Genomic DNA, 26742 nt, shown 5'->3' on the forward strand with positions numbered 1-26742 from the left:
ACAAAATATCTGTCCCATTTAAAAAAAAAAATGACCTCCCCCCCGGACAAATGCGGTGACCCCCTCAAAAAAAAAACTAAAACGGTAAGAGGGATCTCCACTTCCTCCTACCACGAAGGGTCTTCCCCCCTCCGAAAACACTCCCTCCTGCCATGAAAGTTCTCACACCCCCTCCAGGCTCCCCTGCCCTGTTCCTTAAAAGTTGGGAGCAGGAGGTACTGAAAACACCTCCTGCTCCTCCTCCCTCGACGATGAGAACAACATTGGACATTAGGCCCCTCCCCAGTGCATCATGTGATACATGTGGGGGGGGGGGGGCTAAGGCCCTGATTGGCTCAGATGCCTCAGGCCCCTTCATTGACACAGATGCCCCCCCCCCGACACCGACTGCTGGTTTGGACGCCCCATATTAGGGGCCTTAGGCGTCCGGGCCAATCAGAGCCTTAGGCCACTTCCCGGTCCATCTGGGGAGGGGTCCGAGGCTCTGATTGGCCCAAGTTGTTTAAGGCCCCTCCCATGGGCACATGAAAGTTTAGCGAATCTTTGCGCCTGTCTGCCAACCTCATTTGCATGTGCAATTTTTTTTTTTTTTTTTTTTTTTTTTTTTAGTGTCTCACTTTTTTCGATTTCATTATCAAAATGGCTGTGTTAGCAGACAGTTGCTTTTCAATGCCGGTTTTTGAGAATCCTTGCCTCAGTATTTTATCTACATCCAAAGTGTTTGTTTTGCTTAGTCTGGGTTTTAAAAGTACTTCCCTCAGACAGGAAGGTTGCCAGGGGACACACCCTAATTGTTGCCTGGAAGCTCAGCTAAGTTGGCTTCCAGAGTAGCTTCTACAGTAGGAGTGCCAGGTTCTTCATTACTCCACAATCAAGATGTTTGTGCAGAGGAACAAAAATTGGTTCAGTATAAAAACATATCTACATCTGGGACCTGTTCCCTTTCTTGGGTTAGGATATGAAGGAAATAATAGGCATTTGTTTTCTGCTGTTATGAATTGTATAGTAGAGAATGACACGGGGAAAAAAATCTGTCCCCGTCACTGCCCCGTCACCGGACCACGGGGTGGTGGATGGCCTTGTCCCCACACCTGCGGTGAGCACCTGTCACCTCTCCACCGTTTTGGCGGGTTACCTGCGGCTACTCGCAGCTAGCCACGGGTAATATCCACCGTGTCATTCTCTATTGTATAGTCACAGTCAAGATTACAGAGAAGGAATGTGGGCGAGTGCAGTAGCCAGCATTTAAAAAGTCTTATTGAAGGCCATTGCTGTCTTATAGAATGAGGTCTGCATAGAAATGAGATGGTCACATAGAAGTTTATTTAAATTACTGCTATAACGTACTCCACTAGTCTCAAAATCACATCACATGCGTTCCTCAGATTGCCACACCATTCTTTTTTTTTTTCAATTTTTATTAGAATTTTATAATAAAGACAAAAACAATATATTCACCACAAGAACACCACTGTAGTACATTACAACCACTCAATATAGCTTACAAAGTACAGTATACAATTCACTATTATACCCCAATCCCACAACCCATCATATGAGAAAATAAAAGAAAAAAACCCAAAAAGAAGCATCAACAAAATACACACTGTATGGAAGTCCCATTGTTGGTTCTTCAAAGAGACTCCCAAACAACCACCCTGCCCCTCCCCCCCAAACCCCCCTTCCCACCCAACAGAAAGATAGGATCAAATACAATGAAAAATGTTGTCCCAAGTCCGCTTCTGATGTTCATAATAACCATAGTGCTTAGCAGCTAAGCATTCCATCTGGGCAAGTTTTCGTAATTTTTCCAACCATTCGTCCTCTGGTGGAGCAACTAACTTCTTCCAATACTGTGCTATCAAACATTTGGCTGCTGCCAACCCCATTCAGATCAATTTTGTCTGCCAAGGAGCATCTCTAACATTATGCAACCCGAGCAGACACATCTGGGGTAAAAGCTGTATCGGATCCTGGATCCACCCTGTCAAAGAGCGAGTAACAAGCACCCAAAATTTCTGAATCACCCCACACTCCCACCAAATATGCAAAAAGGAGCCAGGACCCCTACCACATCTCCAGCAAGAGTCAAGAACCAGAGGGTACATAAGATGTAACCGTTCAGGTGTATAATACCAGCGTGTTAAGATTTTATATGTATTTTCTTAGACTAAAATACAATGAGATGCTCTCTGGACCTCAGCACAAATACGGGACCAGTCATCTGTAGAAAATTGAAGGCGAAGGTCCCGTTCCCAATGTAGCCAGAAAGGAAGGGAAATCACCTCCCTACTCGCAAGAATTTATAGAGAATGGAAATCGGTCTCGGCACTCTACTCAATAACACCTATAAATTTTCCAAATGTTCAGATCCCTGAGGATTTCCCTTATCCCAACCAACCGAAATCATAAAATGCCTCAATTGCATATATGTAAAAAATTCACCCCTCAACCCCGGTTTTTTAGCCACTAACCCCTCAAAAGTAGGCAAGAAGCCCCCAATAAGTACATCCCGAAATATAGCAACACCCTGAGATTCCCATCTCCGAAAAGCCCCCCTTTCCATTCCTGCAAGAAACCGCGGTTCCCCCGCAAGCGGAGCAAGAGTAGAAACCCCTCTATCATCCCTCTCCTTTTGACACAAAGATCCCCAAACCCGTACCAGATGACAAAAAAATGGATTCCTTTGTCCCTGCAAGTGCTCTGAAACCGACAAAGAGGTCCACAGCCAAGTATTCAGGGCACAATGAGGAACGTAACTTTGCTCTATTTGAACCCCAGGCTTAAATACCGCTATCCGCCAATCAAGTATAAAGCGAAGTTGTGCTGCTTCATAGTACCAATACAAATTTGGCAGCGCCCTACCCCCGTCTTCCCAAGCAGACCAAAGCACCTGTTGACTCAACCGGGGGTGCTTCCCTTGCCAAATAAAAAAGCGAAATTCCTTATGCAATACCTTCAATAGTCGTTTAGGCACCTCAATAGGGAGTGTTTGAAATAAAAATAATAAACGGGGTAAGATATTCATTTTGATAACCGCAATACGTCCCCACCAGGACAACCATAGCCCCTTCCAAGTCTGCATATCCATCCGCACTAAGCGTACTATCCTAAAATAATTAAGGTCATAAAGACGCGATAAATCAGTTGGGATCAGAATACCTAAATAACGAATATGATCCCCTGCTCGTCGCACCGGGAAGTTATCATCCAACCACTTTGCCTCCCCCTCCTCCAAAGAAATGTTCAAAAACTCGGACTTGTCCATGTTGATTGTAAAGCCAGACAAATCTCTGAATTTCCTAAACACCTCAAGGAGCTCCGGGAAGGAAACCTCCGGATCCTTCACATATAACAGAATGTCATCCACAAATAGCGCTAATTTATGTTCCCTCCCCCCCAAATGAATTCCCCTAACTGTCCCCAATTCCCGAATATAACAAGCCAAGGGTTCTAAATACAAAGCAAAAAGTAAAGGGGATAATGGACAACCCTGTCTAGTCCCTCTAAAAATATTAAAGAAATCTGAATAAAGCCCATTAATATTAATACAAGCTCTGGGCCCCAAATAAAAATTCCGTATCCACCTCTCAAACATTCCCCCTATTCCCATCCTTTCCATGACTGCCCACAAAAATTCCCAACTCACTTGATCAAAGGCTTTATCCCAGGACAAGCAGGCATGATATTCTCACATGTGGGTGACGTCATCTACAGAGCCCCGATGCGGAAGCATTTTCAAGCAAACTTGATTGAAGATTTAAGTTTGCTCTGCTGCTCCACGCATGCGTGCCTTCCTGCTCCACTAGGGGGCGCATCCCCTCGTGGTCTCCAGTTCAAAATTTTCCGCTGAGCCTAGAAGTCGTGTTTTTTCAGGCTCTGCCCCAACTGCCTTCTAGCACCGCGATTTTTTCTTGTTTTTTCTCGATTAAGTCGCTGTGCGCGAATTTTTTCCTTTTCAACTTGATTCCTGCTTCGTTTTTGACCGACCCGGAGGCTTCCGGGTCCCCGTGGCCGCGTGGCTACTCGAGCTGCGGCCACTTTCGATTCTATGTCCCGGCCTTTGACCGGCTTTAAAAAGTGCACCCGGTGTGAGCGGCTTCTTTCCATCACAGACCCACACCGCCGGTGCATCCTCTGCCTGGGGGCCGCTCATCCAACCGACTCCTGCCCCCAGTGCGCTACCTTCCAGAACCGGGCCCTCCGTCGAAGGAAAGCCCGCATGGCGGATCTTTTCGCCCCAGACCAACCCTCTACCTCAGCCTCGAGGTCGGCCCCGGCCTTGACCTCGGCCCCGAATACCTCGGCATCGCCTCGAGACTCGACTCCGAAGTCCTCGGGACAGCAGAAAGCCTCGGCTCCGGGTAAGTCCCCTCTTCAGGTTCCGCAACAGCGAAGAAGCCAGCCTCGGGGACACCGGCGACGCATAGCGGAAGTCCCATGCTTACAGCGCCGGCGAAGCCCTCCAAGCCTTCGAGCCGTGCCTCCACCACACGGGAATACTCTGATACGAGGTCGCCCCCGGTGGAGTGCACCGAGGCAGTGGACATGCCTTCGATGCTGTCCGTGCCTGTCTTCCAGGACCTACTCCGAGCAATGATCTCGTCGGAGCTGTCCGCTGCAATGGCCCATCTACAACCGGCCTCGACCTCGACCCCGCATGTGCCAGACCAGCCTGAGCCTCGCGTCGAGCCACCTCGGAGAAAAGTGCGCAAGCTTCGCCGCATCTCATCCTCTTCTGACTCCTCTCCGAGGCACCCGAGGCGCTCTCCCTCCACAGACCGCCACAGGGCAAAACGTCGTGCTAAACCGACAGAAACCTCGAACCGCCGTACCTCCAAGAAGACCCGGAGTTCCCCCACTCTACGAGGCCGTTCCCCTACATCTCGTACGGGACCGCTCAGGGTGGCGGAGCTATCACTCTCCAACCCACGCATCCTCCGAACTCCCCCTCGGACCGGGGCTCCGATCCGAGGTGTCAGGCTTTCACCGAGGGAGTCCGGGTCGAGGTCACCGATTCGACATCGATCGGTACCCCGAACCCCGGCATCGTCTCCGAGGGGCTCCTCGAGACGTCGGAGATCCCCGACCCCGGAACATTTTCACAGTGCTTCCCCGGTCTCGGAACGTGGATCGGAGCGGGAACCTCGATACTCGAGGGAAGCCTCCCCGTCCTTCTCCACCCGACGGATGTCTCGTTCACCGACTGCACACGGGGCCTCGGGAACATCCCGCCCATCCTTCACTCGCTTTGTCCAGGACATGGGCCACGCTTTGGACTTAGACCTCCAGTCCGACTCCAGATACTCAAAGGAGTACCTAGCGGAGCTGGACATGCCATCACTGCCCAGAGAGTCCCTTCGCTTACCGCCTAATCCGGTACTCCAACAGGCTTTCTTCAGGAACCTGGAAACCCCCTACATGGTCACAGCTGTCCCCTCCAAAATGAAAGCCAAGTACCGTACGGTACCCTACCCGGGGTTTGAACAACCGCAGCTCTCCCACCAGTCGCTGCTGGTAGAATCGTCCCTGAAAAAGGCTCACCCCTCCCGTGTCTCAGCCACGGTCCCCCCAGGTCGGGAAGGCCGAACCCTGGACAAGTTCGGCAGGAGACTATATCAAAATGCGATGATGGCCTCTAGGGTGCAAAGCTACACTTTCACCTTCACATCCTACCTCAAACACCTCATCGGACTACTGAGAGCCTTTGAGACTGACTTACCAGCCTCTCGCCAAGGGGCATTTAGCCTGCTTGTAGAGTCCCTCTCCAACCTACTCCTCCATCTATTCCACGCGGCCTACGATGGCTTCGAACTCTCCTCCAGAGAGGCAGCCTTTGCTATCGCCATGCGCCGACTAGCTTGGCTGCGCCTGGTCGACATGGACCCCAACTTACAGGACCGGTTGGCTAACCTCCCCTGCGTGGGAAAAGAGCTGTTTGACGACACTATCGAGGCGGCTACAAAATGCCTCTCTGAACACGAACGCTCATTTGCCTCCCTTGTCCGGCAAAAGCCAAAACCGCCCGCGTCCAGGCCATTCAGGGCCCCTCCGCGCCGCTACCCGCAAAAATCCACGCCTGCCTTCTCCCGGCCTCCACCCAGGCGTCCGCAAACCCACCGCCGGGCCCCACCCAAATCCCAACCGCCGGCAACTACCAAACCATCCCCGTTCTTTTGACAGGATACGCGGAAGGGGGCTGACCCCCTCCGCCAGAGTTCCAAGCTCCCTGCCTATCGGGGGCCGCCTCAGAGCTTTTTACCCTCACTGGGAACAACTCACGTCGGACGCATGGGTCCTTGGCGTGATCTCATTAGGATACTCTCTCAACTTTCGAGCCATTCCCCCCCAGACAGCCCCCCAGGGAAGTGCCCTCCCAACCGAACGCTACTACCCCTACTCCTCTCAGAAGCTCGAGATCTACTTCGCCTGCGAGCAGTGGAGGAGGTTCCCCCGACCAACGGGGGAAGGGCTTCTACTCCCGTTACTTCCTGGTACCGAAGAAAACGGGAGACCTACGCCCAATACTAGACTTGAGACGACTCAACAAATTTCTGGTACGGGAAAAATTTCGGATGCTTTCCCTACCGATCCTCTACCCCCTGATCGAAAAAGGCGATTGGCTCTACTCCCTCGACCTGAAGGAGGCGTACACACATGTTCCAGTGCACCCCGCTCACCGCAAGTTCTTGCGTTTCCAAGTAGGGGACCTGCACCTACAATACCGAGTCCTCCCCTTCGGCCTAGCATCGTCACCCCGGGTCTTCACCAAGTGCCTCGTGGTGGTCGCAGCTGCCTTACGCTCCCAGGGCCTTCAGGTATTCCCCTACCTGGACGACTGGCTGATCAAAGCCCTGTCCAGGGAAGGGGTTATCTCAGCGACCCAACAGACTATTATCTACCTACAGAGTCTGGGGTTCGAGGTAAACTTCCCAAAATCCCAACTGAGCCCCTCGCAGTGCCTGCTGTTCATCGGGGCCACGCTGGACACGGTTCGCCTCGGTTCCTTCCTCCCCCCTCCACGTCTAGAGGCGTTAGTAAATCTGAGTCGAAGGATCTCACTGCAACCCTCGGTATCAGCTCGACAGATGATGACTCTACTAGGCCACATGGCCTCCACCGTCCACGTCACACCATTCGCCCGTCTCCACCTGAGAATCCCTCAATGGAACCTAGCCTCTCAATGTAAGGCGGAAGTCATTATGCCATTGTATAGATCCATGGTGAGGCCCCACCTGGAATACTGTGTGCAATTCTGGAGGCCGCATTATCGCAAGGATGTGCTGAGACTGGAGTCGGTGCAAAGAATGGCCACCCGGATGGTCTCGGGACTCAAGGATCTACCATACGAAAAACGGCTTGACAAATTACAGCTATACTCGCTCGAGGAGCGCAGAGAGAGGGGGGACATGATCGAGACGTTCAAGTATCTTACGGGCCGCATCGAGGCGGAGGAAGATATCTTCTTTTTCAAGGGTCCCACGACAACAAGAGGGCATCCGTTGAAAATCAGGGGCGGGAAACTACGAGGTGACACCAGGAAATTCTTTTTCACTGAAAGAGTGGTTGATCGCTGGAATAGTCTTCCACTACAGGTGATTGAGGCCAGCAGCGTGCCTGATTTTAAGGCCAAATAGGATCGGCACATGGGATCTCTTCACAGGGCAAAGGTAGGGGAGGGACATTAAGGTGGGCAGACTAGATGGGCCGTGGGCCCTTATCTGCCGTCTATTTCTATGTTTCTATGTTTCTAATGGCGCCAAGATCGGGACTCGATCGATCACCCCGTGAGTGTGACTCCTTCCTTGCAACGATCGCTCCGCTGGTGGGCCGACTCTTCAAATCTTTCCAAAGGTTTGCTCTTCCTCGCCCCCCCACACAACAAGATGCTCACCACGGACTCATCGGAGTACGCTTGGGGAGCCCACCTGGATGGCCTACGCACTCAAGGGATGTGGTCAGCAGAGGACCGTCGCTGCCACATCAACGTGCTAGAGCTTCGGGCCATCTATCTCGCAGCTGTAGCCTTTCAACACCTGCTCCACGACCGGGTGGTTCTCATCCGAACCGACAACCAGGTAGCAATGTACTACGTAAACAAACAAGGGGGAACAGGGTCTTGGCCCCTCTGCCGGGAAGCCCTGCGCCTCTGGAAATGGGCAATCTCCAACAACACCTTCCTTCGAGCGGTGTACATACAAGGAGAACAAAACTGTCTGGTGGACAGACTCAGCCGCCTCCTCCAGCCACACGAGTGGTCACTGCACTCTCAGACCTTACGACAGGTGTTCGAACAGTGGGGGACACCTCAAATAGACCTGTTCGCATCCCCCCACAATCACAAACTGCCTCTCTTCTGCTCCCGGATATATTCCCCGGACCGGCTCGAGGCCGACACCTTCCTCCTCGACTGGGAGGGAAGGTTCCTGTACGCGTTTCCACTGTTTCCTCTGATCCTGCGGACGCTTGTCCACCTGAAAACAGTACGAGCCACCCTGATCCTGATTGCTCCTCGCTGGCCACGCCAGCCTTGGTTTTCCCTTCTACTTCAACTCAGTGTCAGAGATCCACTGCCTCTGCCTCGGTTTCCCTCTCTACTATCACAGGGTCAGGGTTCGCTGTTACATCCCAATCTTCAATCTCTTCATCTGAATGCTTAGTTTCTTTCCCCCTGACTTCTCTCCCCGTGTCTCAATCAGTCAAGGAGATATTGGAGGCCTCTAGAAAGACCTCGACGAGAACCTGCTACTCCCAAAAGTGGACCAGATTCTCAACCTGGTGCTCCTCCCACAGCCAGGACCCGGTGTCGGTCCCCGTCCCTCTGGTCCTTGACTATTTACTTCAATTATCTCACTCCGGCCTAAAGACCAACTCCATTCGAGTACACCTCAGTGCGATTGCGGCCTTTCACCAGCCCCTAGAAGGGAAAAGCCCTCTCGCTCCATCCCTTAGTCTCTCGCTTCATGAAGGGTCTCCTGAATGTCCACCTTCCTCTCAAACCCCCTCCGGTGGTTTGGGACCTCAACGTGGTTCTGGCTCAACTAATGAAACTTCCATTTGAGCCCCTAGACAAATGCCATCCAAAATTCCTCACTTGGAAGGTAACTTTCCTGCTTGCGCTCACTTCCGCTCGGCGGGTTAGTGAGTTACAGGCTCTGGTAGCGGACCCACCCTTCACGGTATTCCATCACGACAAGGTGGTACTCCGCACTCATCCAAAGTTCTTGCCTAAAGTAGTGTCTGATTTTCACCTCAATCAGTCCATTGTCTTACCTGTGTTTTTTCCCAAGCCCCACTCTCATCCCGGAGAGGTGGCGCTCCACACTCTTGACTGTAAGAGAGCGTTGGCCTTCTACCTCCAACGCACTCAGCCACACCGGAAAGTCCCACAATTGTTTTTGTCCTTCGACCCAAACCGGTTAGGTCACCCAGTTTCCAAGCGCACCTTGTCCAACTGGTTGGCCGATTGCATCTCCTTCTGCTACGCTCAGGCTGGTCTCGCGCTGCATGGTCGAGTAACGGGACACAAGGTCCGAGCGATGGCAGCCTCCGTAGCGTTCCTCAGGTCCACACCTATCGAGGAAATCTGCAAGGCTGCCACGTGGTCTTCGGTTCATACTTTCACCTCCCACTACTGTCTGGACTCACTGTCCAGGAGCGATGGCCGATTCAGCCAATCGGTTTTGTGAAATCTATTTGCTTAAATTGCCAACTTCCCTCCATCCCTTTTCAGTTAGCTTGGAGGTCACCCACATGTGAGAATATCATGCCTGCTTGTCCTGGGATAAAGCACAGTTACTTACCGTAACAGGTGTTATCCAGGGACAGCAGGCATATATTCTCACAACCCGCCCACCTCCCCGAGGTTGGCTTCTTTGCTAGTTAAGTGAACTGGAGACCACGAGGGGATGCGCCCCCTAGTGGAGCAGGAAGGCACGCATGCGTGGAGCAGCAGAGCAAACTTAAATCTTCAATCAAGTTTGCTTGAAAATGCTTCCGCATCGGGGCTCCGTAGATGACGTCACCCACATGTGAGAATATATGCCTGCTGTCCCTGGAAAACACCTGTTACGGTAAGTAACTGTGCTTTTTCAGCGTCAATAGATAGTAAAACCATTTTACTATGATGTTGCTGGGCCTCCCAAATCAAATGTAATGTTCGACGAATATTATCTCCTACTTGATGCCTCTGGATAAATCCAGCCTGATCAACATGGACAAGTTCCGGCAACACCCGTCCCAATCTCAAAGCCAACACTTTGGCCAAAATTTTGGCATCTACGTTTAATAAGGAGATGGGACGATATGCTCCACACTGCTCTGGGTCCTTTCCTGGTTTTAACAAAACTAAAATCCCTGCCTCTCCCATGGAAGAAGGCAGAGAACCCCCATCTTGCGCCCCATTACCAACCCTTACCAACAAAGAAATAATCTGCTCTCTAAAAGTCTTATAGAACACATTCGGCAACCCATCCAACCCCGGAGATTTACACCCTTTTAAACCCCTTATGACCCCTCCCACTTCTCCCTCCGTTATTGGAAGATCCAACCCCTCCTGTTCCGAAACAGATAGCCTAGGCAACTGAACTATATTCAGAAAGTCTGTGATCTCAGAGTCATTATTCAAGGTGTCCCCACTATACAACTCTGCAAAAAAAGTTACAAATTGTTTTTGAATATCTTTATCAGTCCTATGCCTGTCCCCACCTGTACCACGAATGCACTGTATGGTAGTGGAAACCTTACGGGCCCGTAAATAATGGGCCAGCATAGCGCTAGACCGATTTCCATTCTCAAACAAAGCCTGTTTCAACTGCGTCTTCCTAAAGGCTAAATCCTCAAGTTGTAGTTGATATAATTCCAACCGTGCCTTACTCAATTCCTCATATACCCTGGGTCGAGGATCAGACTTATGCTGTTTTTCTAATTCCATCAATCGTTCACGGAGGCCCAAAGAGCGCCGAGCTCTATCCCGTTTTTTACGGGCTCCCCATTTAACAAAAATACCCCTGATTACCGCCTTCAAGGCATCCCAAAGAATCCCATCTCCCACTTCCCCATTATCATTTATACGTAGATATTCCACAATAGAATCCCGCACTTCTTGCAATATGATAGGGTCCCCTAAAAGAGATTCATTTAAGCGCCAAAATCTTCTACCAGATTGTATCCTGAGACCCTTACACTCCACCCATACAGGAGCATGATCAGAAACCTGAATGTTACCCAGCTCCGCCTCTTGAATCCCTCCCCAAAGGTTTCTGTGTGCCCAAATGCCATCTATTCTCGTGTATGTCTGGGTAGCATGGGAGTAATGAGAGTAATTCCTCTGAGTACTATGGAGTAATCTCCAACAATCCACTAATCCCAACTGGTGCATAAACCTAACCAAGGCCTTACTGTGATGTCGAAGAGCCACTCGTCCCCCCTGAATGGTCCAAAGAGAGATCGGGACACACATTAAAATCCCCTCCACAAAAAATAGCACCCTGTACAAAGGCACGCAGTCCCTCAGTAAGACCAGAATAGTAATGAGATTGATCTGTGTTAGGCCCATATACATTAATAATAGTAATCACTTTTTCCTGAATCTGACCCCTAATAGCTAAACATCGTCCTTCCCCCATCTTTAAATACGTCATCCACCACCAACCCAGTCCCCTTACGGACTAAAATAGCCAAACTCCCCACCCTCTGTGTGCCTCTAGCCCGATGGGTCCACAAATGATCATAATGAGGTGTATGCAATAACCGTTCATCCCTTGTTCTTAAATATGTTTCTTGCAGTAAACAGATATCCCACTTCAGCCGATGCAATTCACGAAAAACTATACTACGCTTCCCTGGGTTATTTAATCCATTGGCATTCCATGAGCCTAGGACAAGAGAACTATCTTTCCGTAAATGATCCCCCTTATCCCTCCCCCCCCCCCCTGCTGTCTATTCGACCCCGACTTGCCCAAGACCTGGGCAGCCAGCGAGAAGAAGTAAGGTTCCCCCCCCCCCACAGAAGGCAACTTGATCCCTTTATACAAGCGTCCCTCTCCCATACCCTTAAAACCAAAAATGCCCACCACAATGAACAACATCAGCAATAAAACAAGGAAAAAAAAAAAATATCACAGACAATAATGCTTGCCTTGATAATCTCTTACTATATTCTTTGCACAACCACTTTCTGAAAAAGCAAAATCAAATTAGTCTTTGCAAAGAACAGTCTGGATAACCCCTGGCAAATGCCAGACTCCCCATAACCAGGACCAAACGTCCCAGAATAAGAGGGGAGAAAAAAGGAAAAAAATGGATAGTAATCTCCACAATCCTTCAGGTTTGATCCTTCAATTGCCGCTTCCCCGTGCGCCCAACAGCGGACCAAACACCAGGGGAACGTTTCTCCGCCTTCTTAGGTACGGCCACTGGAACCTCAGGAACATTCTTGCACCCCAATTCTTTCAGGGCTGCCCACGCCTCCTCCACATCACCAACGTTTAGATTTGCCATCTATCGTGATCCACACCCCGAATGGAAACAGCCAATGATAACGATGGCCCTCGGCTCGCAACAATTGCGTTATCTGTTGAAATTTCCGACGTTTTTGTAAAGTAGCCCAGGCTAAGTCCTGAAAAATGCCCACAGAGATGTTATTCCAACGATATTCTTGTTTACGCCTCGCTACTTGTAGAACTTTTTCTTTAATCCCAAAATCCTGGAAACAAGCAATAATATCCTTAGGCCCTGTACTCCGTGCAGGACCCAAACTGCGGTGGGCCCGCACAAGCACTATCGGACCAGACAGGGATCCAAGTGCCTCAGTTAGTAAATCAGCACAGATCTTTTTCACCACTGTAGCACTATCTTTATACTCCTCCGAATCTGGTATGCCCTTAAAACGCAAGTTGCATCGGCGAGATCTATTTTCTAAATCTTCCATCTGATTTTGCAAGGTCAGGATGGAGGACGGCAGCTGATCCAGCTCAGCCCGCATGGTCAGCAGATCTTGTGTCAGCTCCGAAACTCGATCCTCCGTGTCTCCCACCCGGCCTCCCAACTCAGCCACTTCAGACCGCAGCTCCTTCATTGCTATTTTTAAGTCCTGACGAACACCCACCATTTCCTCTTTTAAAGCTCGAAACCAATCCTGCAACATTTGGGGAGTGATTGCCTCAACTGGTGTGCTCTCGATGGTAATCTCATCCTCGTCCGATTCCGCGTGCACCGGCGCCATTTTTTTTTTTTACTTCCCAGCAATCTGCTACTGCACGCGGCTGCCGATTTCTCCCCCTCAGGCAAAGGAAATCGATATTTGTCCAGTTTATTGCCACACCATTCTATAGTGTGGTAGCATATCCTCACTGGAGCATTGTTTTATGTGACGATTTTGGACTAATCTTTGATCTTTAATTATTTAACATGTATATAATCTGTAATTTATAATTTATAAAGTGATACTGTGCAAATTAAGTGACTTATCTTTTGAACCGGGTCTGCATCATTCCCCACCGACGCATTTCAATGTTTTCTTCAGGGTCGGGGACATGAATGACTACAAAGTAAAAATAACACATTCGATCAGCAAACCGGAAAAAGACTGCTCAATGCATCAATAAAACAGAATATATTTACCAGACGTGGCCGGGATTACAGCATAACGCTAGTCCTGAATAGTATGTCCAGGGTTACAAAATGGCCACGGCGTTCTAGGTGGAGTTATTAAAGGGCCTCCCCCTAACATGTGACCCATATCTATCCAATGAAGGGACCAGTATGAGAGAACCCACTGATTCATATAATCAAATATAGAAATAAAAACATGCTGTTGCTACTGCAAACACCGTTTAAAAAACAGATACTGGTAGTTAATGTGTACAGAAAAGCATTAAATGGCCGAAGTCAGCCAGTCACTTGTAAGGTTGAGACCGTGAGGGCTCATAGTATTCAGCGTGAACATCCAACGGAGTTCCTTAATAGTAAGCCTGTGTTCTAAATTACCTCCATCCTACCCGACATATACCTTGTCTATGATCCGCCACCTCAGATCGGTGATGTTATGATTGAGTAAAGTCCAGTAGCGGACCAAAGGAGCCGTTTCTGCACCGGTGTGGACCTAGACTTATGTTCGTTTAGACGTGTTTTTATAGCCCTAGTGGTGCGACCGATGTAAATCTTAGGACAGGGACATGTAATCATGTATATTACATGAGTAGAGTTGCAATCTGTTTTATATTTAGCGTGATAGATCTGCCCTGTTTGTGGATGTTCCCAACTGTCACCTGTAAGGGCATATTCACACCACTGGCAATGTCCGCAGGTATAGTGACCCCACGAAGTGTGATCAAGATGTTCCCTATATGGAGTAATCAATTGCCCCAAATTTTTAGATCTTTTATATGCAAATATGGGGGGGGGTCAAAATCAGGTCCTAAAATTAGTTTAACTATATGCCAGTGTCGAAGAATGCTACGTTTGATGTTGAGCGCTGGGGGGGAAAATAGCATGTTTTTATTTCTATATTTGATTATATGAATCAGTGGGTTATCTCGTACTGGTCCCTTCATTGGATAGATATGGGTCACATGTTAGGGGGAGGCCCTTTAATAACTCCACCTAGAACGCCGTGGCCATTTTGTAACCCTGGACATACTATTCAGGACTAGCGTTATGCTGTAATCCCGGCCACGTCTGGTAAATATATTCTGTTTTATTGATGTATTGAGCAGTCTTTTTCCGGTTTGCTGATCGAATGTGTTATTTTTACTTTGTAGTCATTCATGTCCCCGACCCTGAAGAAAACATTGAAACGCATCGGTGGGGAATGATGCAGACCCGGTTCAAAAGATAAGTCACTTAATTTGCACAGTATCACTTTATAAATTATAAATTACAGATTATATATATGTTAAATAATTAAAGATCAAAGATTAGTCCAAAATCGTCACATAAAACAATGCTCCAGTGAGGATATGCTACCACACTATAGAATGGTGTGGCAATCTGAGGAACGCATGTGATGTGATTTCGAGACTAGTGGAGTACGTTATAGCATTGATTGAACTGATACCATTGCCGTTCTTTGTTTTGAATATTTAAATTACTGGCATATGTTCTATGTAAAATATCTGATACATTGTACCTGTATGATAGCTATACTATATGGTTATGGGCAAAATTTGTTTTCATCAAAAGTATGTGAAGACATGAGGTCAGGCATTAATCTCCTCAAGCAACCTCTTGACAAACTTTAGTAAACTATGCATGTCTGGCTTGTATCATTGTATGTACCTTCTGCCAGAAAAGGTAGTGCTATAGGGCATCACTCATTAGGGACGGGCAGCTAACAAGGTTAGAAAGTGTTATGTTACAAATTGGTATTGTGTATGTGTGTGCACTAACTAACCATGTATGTATTATCCTGGGTATACTGATGCAAATCGCAGTTTTGCAACACTGTATAAGCTACTTCATGAAACTTTGTGGTTCAGACAGGAAGTCTGAATGTGGAATCCCTGTCTCTAAGTACTGATTTAATAAACATTTTCTTATAATGCTAGGAAGTCTGGTCATTGAATTCTCTACCATTGTTGGTAGATAGGAATCTGTAGATTCTGAATTGGACTATTTTGAGTTGCCCTGGGATACCAGTTAACTGCTTGACACAAGGTAAGAAATTTATTCTTACTATGGTGCTTTGTAGGACTAAGTTTTCGCTTTTTGTCCCTGGATCTCTCACTTTACTTTTTTCCTCTTAGTGCAAAGCCAGTCTAGCATTATAGAATCTTAGAGAGTGGTTTATTTAACTGAATAAAGTGGCCAAAAATTTTGATTACAGAATGAGTGAATTTAAAGGCAGCTGTGCTGAGAATGCTAGTATAGAGTTTTTCAACACGCAGTACTTGTACCCTTAGGGGTACGCAAGCCACTTGTTTGGGTTTACACGGCCACCGGGGATCCCATTCCCTCCTTCCTGTCTGCCCCCTCTCCACCGAAGCCGCCACCGGGGATCCCATGCCATCCTTCCTACGTTCCCCCCCCCCTTCCAAAGCCGACATGGAAGACTTCCCTCCGATGTCGGAGCTGACGTCGGAGGGAAGTCTTATGGGTCAGTGGGGGATCCCAGTTTCTTCTTTTAGGGCTGTCCAGCTGGGCTGCTCCTTCCTGCCTTCAGCCGCATAGGGATCCGGGCAACGGCTCTTGCACGCTGCACATGGCTGACCCGGAAGCCTTCTCGCCGACGTCAAAGCTGATGTTGGAGGGAAGGCTTGATGGTCAGCCACGTGCAGCATGTAAGAGCTGCTACATGAAGACCAGTGTCCCTCTCTGATAGGTGCTCTCATAGGAGCCAACTTTTTCAAAATGATTGAAGGTGCTCGACTCTCGCCACAAATTACCAATTCCCTATAAAGAAAATTTAGAGCATGGTGGCTTGTGAACACAACTGGCTAGGCTTTCTTTAAATGAAGAGCACAGCAGGTGGTGCCATATAGGGAGGACTTGTGGCTAAAAGAAATGCTAGGGGTAGCACTGCAAGTTTCACCAGTCTCTCTTCCTCCCCAACCCCAACTCGTCACCACAGTTTACCATCCAACTTCCAGCCCATCTACACTACACTCATGCTTCCAGTCCACCCTGGACCATCTATACACCTATATTTTCCCCCTCCCAGCTAGACCTTAATACATTACATTAGTGTCTTTTATCCCGCTAATACCTTTCAGTTCTAGGCGGTTTACAACAAGAGTTGGCCTGGGCATTTCCAGGGAGAATACATGGTTAAGAGATGTAGTATGCGTCGGGATCTGTAATAGTCCCTCTTCCCTAAAAAACCTATGCACACCATCTACTTTCATTTATCTTAGACATCTCTGTCCCTCCCTGTCATCTTCCTCCTCTCCTGAGTGGAGTAGAATGGGTACAAGTGGATCGATTTTTCACTCCTTCAGAAATCACAAAGACTAGGGGCCATGCGATGAAGTTACAAGGAAATACTTTTAGAACCAATTTTTTTTCACTCAGAGAATAGTTAAGCTCTGGAACGCGTTGCCAGAGGATACGGGAAGAGTGGATAATGTAGCTGGTTTTAAGAAAGGTTTAGACAAGTCCATAGTCTGTTATTGAGAGAGACACGGGGGAAGCCACTGATTGCCATGGATCAGTAGCATAGAATATTGCTACACCTTGGGTTTTGGCCAGTTATTAGTGACCTGGATTGGCCACCGTGAGAACGGTCTACCAGGCTGGATGGATCATTGGTCTGACCCAGTAAGGCTATTCTCATGTTCCTTCATTTCTTTCTCCCAATGTAGTTTGACTTTTGGGGGAGGATGCTTAATATCCCCCAATACCCCATTCTATACTTCTCTGTTCTGTATTTCCTCCTGATCTGTATTTACTCTGTGCCCCTTATTAATTTCTTCCGCCATTGGATTCCCTATCACTCTACCTTGGTCAGTGTTCCTTCCCTGCAAGCTAGGCTCACCCATCCCTCATATTTTCAAAGTAGTTTCATTGCACATTTCAAAAATTTTATCCACACCCTTTAAACATGATAACAAAAGTCCATCAAGCCCAGCATCCTGTTTCCAACAACGGCCAACCCAGGTCCCAAGTACCTAGCTAGATCCCAAGTAGTAAAACAGATTTTATGCTGCTTATCCTAGAATAAGCAGTAGATTTTCCCAAACCATCTAAATAATGGCCTATGGACTTCTCTTTTAGGAAATTATCCAAACCTTTTTAAAACCCTGCTAAGCTAACTGATTTCACCACATTCTCTGGCAACAAATTCCAGAGTTAATTACATGTTGTGTGAAGAAATATTTTCTTTGGTTTGTTTTAAGTCTACTACTTCCTAGTATTTTTGGAAAGAATAAACAAGCGATTCACCCTTCCTGGCAAGGAGCATATTCCTGCTCCCCCTTCCCAGAGTCCTAGAAACCATTAATATCTAGAACTCACAGACTGAAATACAATAGCAGTTCCACATCCAGAAAAGCTGTATGAGCAAGGCCCTATGAGCTGTACCATCACCTGCATGCAGAACCTTGGAAGCTCAGCAGTTGGTTGCTTCATAGCCTCTAGGGCCACATTTGCCCTTGCTCTTGCTCTCAGACTGAGAATTGGGACAGACCAAATGTTCATCAAGTGGCCAACCCAGGTCCCAAGTACCTAGCTAGATCCCAAGTAGTAAAACAGATTTTATGCTGCTTATCCTAGAATAAGCAGTAGATTTTCCCAAACCATCTAAATAATGGCCTATGGACTTCTCTTTTAGGAAATTATCCAAACCTTTTTAAAACCCTGCTAAGCTAACTGATTTCAACACATTCTCTGGCAACAAATTCCAGAGTTAATTACATGTTGTGTGAAGAAATATTTTCTTTGGTTTGTTTTAAGTCTACTACTTCCTAGTATTTTTGGAAAGAGTAAACAAGCGATTCACCCTTCCTGGCAAGGAGCATATTCCTGCTCCCCCTTCCCAGAGCCCTAGAAACCATTAATATCTAGAACTCACAGACTGAAATACAATAGCAGTTCCACATCCAGAAAAGCTGTATGAGCAAGGCCCTATGAGCTGTACCATCACCTGCATGCAGAACCTTGGAAGCTCAGCAGTTGGTTGCTTCACAGCCTCTAGGGCCACATTTGCCCTTGCTCTTGCTCTCAGACTGAAAATTGGGACAGACCAAATGTTCATCAAGCCCAGTATCCTGTCTACAACAGTGGCCAACCCAGGTCACAAGTACCTAGCTAGATCCTAAGTAGTAAAAGAGATTTTATGCTGCTTATCCTAGGAATAAGCAGTGGATTTCCCTAAGCCATCTCAATAATGGCCTAAGGACTTCTTTGTTAGGAAATTATCCAAACCTTTTTTTTAAATCCTGCTCTTTTTTTTTTTTACCCTGCTGATTTTAACCCCAACTGATTTCACTGTTCTCCGGTAATAAATTAGAGTTTAATTAATTATATGTTGTGTGAAGAAATGTTTTCTCCAGTTTATTTTAAATCTACTACTTATCCCAGGAAGAAGCAGGCAAAACATTAGCAGTTAGTAAATTGGTCCTTTCAAATTGCCCTGCCTGCAACATCTGCCCCACCACCCATGCTCCACATGCTTTATCTAATTGTTGTGTCTAACATTTTTATTTAATTTTGATATAAAGGCTTTTAAACAAAAGGCATATAACTTAAATTTTTGTCCTGCTAGAAATTTCCAGTTGCAGAGCTTATACCTCAGCTCGTCTTCACACACCACCTGCATTTATGCTTGTCTGCAGAGTACCAGCACATATGAAGTGAAAATAAGAAGAGGGGGATTGCTAATGATTTTGTTTTCACTGCTAGCTAATTCTAGATCTGCTTTTCTTAGTACTGATGCTTTTAAGGAGTAAATATTAAAAATACAAGACACATCCAGATTAGAACACATTTTAAAGTTATTTTTCTGAGTTTATCAAGGGAACCATAACATTAGCATAAACTTGATTTTTTTTTTTTTTTCCCCTTCATTGTGACCTCATGCTATTGTGACCTCATGCTTTGCTCTGACACACACTTAATTTGGGCAGGGTCTCTAAAGTAACACTTAATACATGTGCGTGTGTTTTTTGTTGTGTGTTTTTGTTTTTTCTTTCACCATTTCTTAAAAAACAGATGGATGGGAAAAGATGCAGCGTCTGGCTCTTCTTACCTCTTGTGTTTTCTATATTCACAACTGCTGGACTCTGGATAGTGTAAGTGATCTTCTGCTCATTTTGAATTGGGGTATATCTATGCATGCTGTTTTTCGTTTTGTAAGTGTGAGATTGGGCACCTTGGGTGAGTAAAATAATGGTCCCTTTAACTTACCTTTTGGGCCTATAGTAACTGCCTTTTAACCATCTGATAACACTCTAGACATCTTGTAATTGGAACCATATGGGAACCCTATAGTCTTATGGGACCTGCTGATTCCTGCATGGTTTAAAACCATGAGACTAATTAAGAGTGGCACAAAGAGGTTAGAAGAGGATCAATGACCCTTGAACAGGATAGTAGTGATACTGTAGCAGAGCACCCCCTAAAAGAAACTTGTTCTTTAGAGAGGCTAATTAAAGGGTGGTCCCTAGATAGTGCGGTCATCACAGGTTCATCCTGAGAATGAATCCTTGCTACACAGAGAATGAGGCTGTACAGTAAAGTCAGTCCTGAAGGGCTGCCAGCAGATCTGATTTTCATGATACCTGCTTGGAATGTTCAATAGCTCTATTTCCATACATTGGTCTTAACATCCTTTTCATTTGCATGTTCTGGTTACTCTGACAACCAGCCTGATGGAAGGTCCATGAAAGTTTCCAAGGAATCAAGAGCCTCTTAGACAGATCAGTCAAGCCTACTGTTCATACCACTGATGCTATTGTGCTTTAGAAATTTTGCTTGCCTTTGTTTTATAATCTGCTTGACACTTTTTTGTTTGTTTGTTTCTTACAATTTTGTAAGTGCTTATTACAGTAAATTATCCCAGGACAAGCAGGCAGCATATTCTCACATGTGGGTGACGTCATCCATGGAGCCCCGACGCGGACAGCTTTTCAAGCAAACTTGAAAGAAAGTTCAAGTTTGCTGTGCTGCACCACACATGTGCATGCCTTCCTGCTCCACTAGAGGGCGCATCCCCACCTCGTGGTCCTCAGTTCTAAAGTTTCCGCGGAGCCAGAAGCCCTGTTTTTGTCTCTCTCTGTGTTACTTGCCTTCTAGCACCGCGGCTTTGTCTCTTTATCTGACAGCTTGGTTCCTTTCCACCCGATTCCTTCTCTTCAGTTGTCCCAGTCGGTGAGGGATGTTTTGGAGGCCTCTCGTAAGGCCTCTACGAGGCAATGTTATTCCCAGAAGTGGACTAGGTTCACTTCCTGGTGTGCTTTGCATTCTATTCATCCTTCGTCAGCTACTTTGTCTTCCGTTTTGGACCATTTGCTTCATTGTCCCTTTCTGGCCTTAAGACAAATTCTGTTCGGGTCCATCTTAGTGCGATTGCTGCTTTTCATCAGCAGCTTGATGGCAAACCTATTTCGGTTCATCCTTTGATTTCTCGCTTTATGAGAGGGCTCTTGAATGTCCATCCTCCTCTCAAGCCTCCTCCAGTGGTTTGGGATCTCAACGTAGTTCTCGCTCAGCTGATGAAGCCTCCGTTTGAGTCTCTGGATAAGTCTCACCTGAAGTTTCTTACTTGGAAGGTGATCTTTTTGCTTGCGCTTAACTTCTGCCCGTAGGATTAGTGAGCTGCAAAACATGTGTGATTTGGTGGCGGATCCGCCTTTTACTGTATTCCATCATGATAAGGTGGTTCTCCGCACTCATCCTAAATTTTTGCCCAAGGTGGTATCTGATTTTCATCTCAATCAGTCCATTGTGCTTCCTGTCTTTTTTCCCAAGCCACATTCTCATCCTGGAGAGGTGGTGTTCATACTCTTGACTGTAAGAGGGAGTTGGCTTTCTATCTTCAACGCACTCAGTCTCATTGGAAGGTTCCTCAATTGTTTTTGTCCTTTGATCCCAATAGATTGATGGTCGGCCAGTTTCCAAGCGCACCTTGTCCAATTGGTTGGCGGCTTGTATTTCCTTCTGCTACGCTCAGGCTGGTCTCGCGCTGCAGGGTCGGGTCACGGGACATAAGATCCGAGCGATGGCGGCTTCGGTCGCTTTCCTCAGGTCTACGCCTATCGAGGAGATCTTCAAGGCGGCCACTTGGTCTTCGGTTCATACCTTTACCTCACACTACTGTCTGGATACTTTGTCCAGGAGCGATGGCCGGTTTAGCCAGTCGGTTTTGCGTAATCTGTTTTCCTAACTTGCCATCCTCCCACCTTCCCTTTTTTGGTTGGCTTGGAGGTCACCCACATGTGAGAATATGCTGCCTGCTTGTCCTGGGATAAAGCACAGTTACTTACCGTAACAGGTGTTATCCAGGGACAGCAGGCAAATATTCTTGCAACCCTCCCTCCTCCCCGGGGATGGCTTCTTTGCTGGCTATGTGAACTGAGGACCACGAGGTGGGGATGCGCCCTCTAATGGAGCGGGAAGGCATGCACATGTGTGGTGCAGCACAGCAAACTTGAACTTTCTTTCAAGTTTGCTTGAAAAGCTGTCCGCGTCGGGGCTCCGTTGGTGACGTCACCCACATGTGAGAATATCTGCCTGCTGTCTCTGGATAACACCTGTTACAGTAAGTAACTGTGCTTTTTCAATAGGGCACCTGAAATGTATGGGCCTACTTGTGCTCAGACATTTTTGAAGTACAAGGTACCCACACACATGGTGATTGAATATCAGCTGGTTATGCAGATAACTCGTAGTACGTGTATATACTTAACTAATGTGAAATGATGATGTAAATCACACATGTTTTGAAAGTACACATATAACTTCTGGTGAATAAAAATACACTTACTGAGATATGACTTATTTATTTAGGGACCTTAATTCTACTTTTACTCTTCTAAAAAGCATTGAAGTCTTGAAAATGTTCCCCATTTCATAAAACTGCAGCTCACATTGGAGCCCATGTAGAAAGGCTTGTAGTAGAGCCATGTGTGGCTTTTCTTGTGAACATAATACTGTGCAATGCAAATTTTATGAGTGGAAAGCTTGCAGGTAATGGGGGGGGGGGGAGAGAGTGCTGGCTATATGTGTACATAGGTTTTCCAGAAGGTACAACATATTGTGCACATTCTCAAACAGAAAACAAATATGTTAATACACATCAGCACCTTCTCTGCACTTAAATATGAGGCTCTCAAAAATTGTTTGCCTATAAAATTTTTGTGAGTCTTGTATTTAGGCACAGAAGAACAGAAGCTGAAGTGTATTTTAACTTTGTTGCTTCCCTTCTGCCTTTGAAATTTGCAGAGGCTTTCTTCTGCTTGCAAACAAGATAAAACTGGCTCTTAAACCTTAAAAACTAACATGAAATCCTCTTCTATACTGCCCCAGACCTGGCAAAAAATTATCTGTGTTTGTACGTCAAAAGCTGTCTGCATAGCATGGAATACACTCAGCATTGCATGGAACACTTGAATGAACTCAACACACATTTTAATACATAGAAACATGGTGGCAGATAAAGGCCAAACGGCCCATCCAGTCTGCTCATCTGCAGTAACCATTATCTCTTCCTCTCTCTAAGAGATCCCATGTGCCTATCCCAGGCTTTCTTGAATTCAGACAGTCTCCGTCTCCACCACCTGTTCTGGGAAACTGTTCCACGCATCTCCCACCCTTTCTGTAAAAAAGTATTTCCTTAGATTATTTATGTATTTATTCATTCAATTTTCTATACCGTTCTCCCAAGGGAGCTCAGAACGGTTTACATGCATTTATTCAGGTACTCAAGCAGTTTTCCTTATCACCTAACTTCATCCTATGCCCTCTCATTCCAGAGCTTCCTTTCAAATGAAAGGCTCGACTCATGCGCATTTACATCACATAGGTATTTAAACATCTCTTTCCTTAGCAACAGCAGCAGATGAATCCAGAGGCCAATGGGATAGCACACATCTACTAGCAGGTGGAGATAGAGAAACTGATTAACAGGTGATCCTATTGGCTGGCACGCTCCCTGTAATCTCAGTATGCTCTATCTCCCAATAGGTGATGGTTGATATTCAACTAGCTCCTGGATTCTGGCTCTGACTGGACAATTAATTATCCCAGGACAAGCAGGCAGGCTATTCTCACATGTGGGTGATGTCATCCAACGGAGCCCCGATGCGGACGCCTCACAAGCAGACTTGCTTGAAGAAACTAGAAGTTTTGAGTAGCCCGCACCACGCATGCGCGAGTGCCTTCCTGCCCAGTACACCGGGCGAGTCTCCTCAGTTCTTAGTTTTCCGCAGAACCGAGACGTCGGTCTTTGACTCTCTGCGTTCAGCTTCGTTCACTTTGCCTTCTCTTCGACCGCGGTTTGTGTCTTTTTATTCACGAATCGCTGTTTTACTTTATTTTCATTTATTTAGTTTTTTTTAAAAAAAAATTTATTTTCTTCCGTTCGTTCTCTGGGACGGGCCACTCGGCCGCAGCCTGCGTGCTTCGACTTTGCGGCGGCTATTTTTCAGCCTTTGTCCTGGCCTGCTACTGGATTTAAGAAGTGTAGCAAGTGTAGGTGCACGATCTCCCTTATAGATCCTCACAGACACTGCCTCAAGTGCCTTGGGCCAAAACATCGTCCAACCTCGTGCACACCTTGCCTAACGCTTCAACCTCGAGCTTTTAAGCGTCGTTGCCTTTTGTGGATAAGCTCTTCGACATGGAGTCTCCATCTGATCCCTCGATTTCTAAGGCGTCTTCGACCTCGACTTCCATCGATGCTCCTTCGGCGCCTCCTGCTTCCACCTCGAGCCTCATCAAACCTTCATCGTTTGCAGCGGCTCTTGCTTCGACATCACCTGCTGTATCTTCCCCTGTTTCCTCAGGTCAGATAGCTCAGCAGTCGGTGATTAAAGTGTCCAAGACTCCTAAGTCAAAACACTCTGACACTACCTCGAAGGAATCTCCAGCCAAGATGGGCCAGTTTCAGACGCGGAACCCACCTTGTCGGCTTCTTTCCAGACCATATTAGAGAAGCAGTTCCTTCAGTACCTTACCATTATGGGTCCTAAGCTGCTTCCTATTATCCTGCCTGGGCATCCAGCAACCCCTTGCGACGTCGGGAAGCCTCCTATGCCCCGGTTGGAGCCACACTGTTTGCAGGGAGCAGAGTCTCTGCAAGTGTTTGGTCTGCCACCTCAGCACGACAAGCAAGGAGTAGATTCTTTGCAAGTGCATCGACAGGATTCCTCACACTCTCAGCAAGGAGCAGAGTCTTTGCGAGTACATCGAGGTTCCTCCTCCAAGCCTCTGGAGCTTCGATCTACAGCCTCTAGCCCTATTCACACGTTGGCATTGGCTCCATGCGTCTTCGAGGCGAAGTCTCCTCGATCCTCGAGATCTGGTTCTAGACACAGCTCTCATCATCGTTCGAGACCTTCCTCGAGGCATTCTACCAGGCATCGTTCCTCGCAGGATATTTCATCTTCCTCGAAGCCTTGTTTTACTCCGGCCTCGACCAGACCACTGACTCCTCGTTCCAGGTCTCCGATGCCAGACCTCGAGGATATCCTGGCCTCAATTGCCTCGACCAAGTCATCAGGTTCCTTTGATGCTTTTTTCCATGCCAAAGCTTCTTCTTCGACGCAGGCTGCCTCCCGGACCAGCTATCTTTTTCGTCTTTTTTACGACAGATGGCTTTGGATTTGGATGTAAAATTGGATACTGGCTCCAAATATTCTAAGGAATATCTAGAAGTCATGCGTCTCCTCAACCTCTGGCTGAGAATCTCAAGCTTCCTCTTCATAAGCTTTTGAATCAGACTTGTTCGATGCATGGAGACTTCCTTTTCCATAACAGCAGTTCCTGGAATGTTGGACTCGAGGTATAAGACTGTGCATCACAAAGGCTTTGACCACTCGCAGCTTTCTCATCAATCCCTGCTTGTTGAGTCATCCTTGAAAGAGATCCCATCCTTCCAAGGTCTATGCCACAGTTCCTCCTGGGAGAGAGGGGTAAACTATGGACAAATTTGGACGTCGCATCTACCAGAATGCTATGATGTCCTCTAAAGTCCTCAACTATAATTTTCATTTCATTACCTATTTTGAATTTCTTCTTTCTCTTCTCCCAAAATTTTTAACTTATCTGGACAATCAAATGCATTTTGAGTTCCAAGAAGTAATTGCTAGTTTCTCTCTATTGCATCTCTATTTTCTTCAATCATGTTATGATGCTTTTGAGCTGTCTGCCCGAGCGGTTGCTTGCTCAGTGGCTATGCGTCGTTTTGCCTGGCTTTGAACCATTGACATGGACTCTAATCTTCAGGACCGCCTGGCTAATCTTCCTTGTCAAGGCAACGACCTCGTTGACGAATCCATCGAGGCGGCCACAAAGAAGTTATCTGACCATGCAAAATCATTTGCTTCCATCGTCAGACCCAAGCCGAAGCCGACTCCACCCAAGCCTACACGTCCTCCGGTCATCTATCAGAGGCGTTTTCCTCCAAAGCCGGCTCCTTATACTCGTCCTCCTTTGAAAAAGCAGCATCCTCAGAAGCAACAGCAATCCCAACCTTCTGCTGCACCTAAGGCTTCTCAGCCTTTTTGACTGTTTACAACAGAGCATAAGCTCCATCGTTCTGTCTCTAGTCTCCTTTTCCCCCTGTCGGAGGTCGTCTCCATCATTTTTACCACCAATGGACGATAATTACATCCGACCTCTGGGTACTTACCATCATCAGGGAAGGATACTCTCTTCATTTCATTCAGGTTCCACCAGAGCTTCCTCCAAGAGAGTATCCTTCCAATCTATCCAGACCGCCCTTCTTCAGGAAGCTCAAGCTCTGCTTCATCTCAATGCCATCGAGCCTGTTCCCTTGGAGCAGCAGAGCAGGGGATTTTACTCCCGTTACTTCCTTGTTCCGAAGAAGACGGGCGATCTGCGACCCATTCTAGATCTCAGGGCTCTCAACAAATTTTTAGTCAAAGAAAAGTTTTGAATGTTGTCCCTGGCGTCTCTCTATCCCCTTCTTGAGCAGAACGACTGGTTATGCTCTCTGGATCTCAAGGAGGCCTATACTCATATTCCTATCCATCCGGTCTCCCGTCAATACCTCAGATTTCGGGTGGGGAATCTGCATTACCAATACAGAGTTCTACCCTTCGGCCTGGCCTCGTCTACCAGAAT

At 47.1% G+C, this 26742-nt stretch overlaps 1 protein-coding gene across 3 annotated transcripts in view; it reads left to right on the forward strand.

Moving 5' to 3' along the window:
- Positions 1-26742, forward strand: part of TMEM150C (transmembrane protein 150C) — a 91717-nt gene that overhangs the window by 13816 nt on the left and 51159 nt on the right. For all 3 annotated transcript variants that reach the window (XM_033914458.1, XM_033914436.1, XM_033914447.1), the window contains exons 3-4: positions 15549-15657; positions 19648-19727. In XM_033914458.1, the coding sequence (XP_033770349.1) occupies positions 19648-19727 (80 nt within the window). In that variant the 5' untranslated portion in view covers positions 15549-15657. The remainder of the gene's footprint in view (positions 1-15548; positions 15658-19647; positions 19728-26742) is intronic.

This window comes from Geotrypetes seraphini, chromosome 1 (assembly GCF_902459505.1).
Source record: "Geotrypetes seraphini chromosome 1, aGeoSer1.1, whole genome shotgun sequence".
NCBI classification, from domain to species: Eukaryota; Metazoa; Chordata; class Amphibia; order Gymnophiona; family Dermophiidae; genus Geotrypetes; species Geotrypetes seraphini.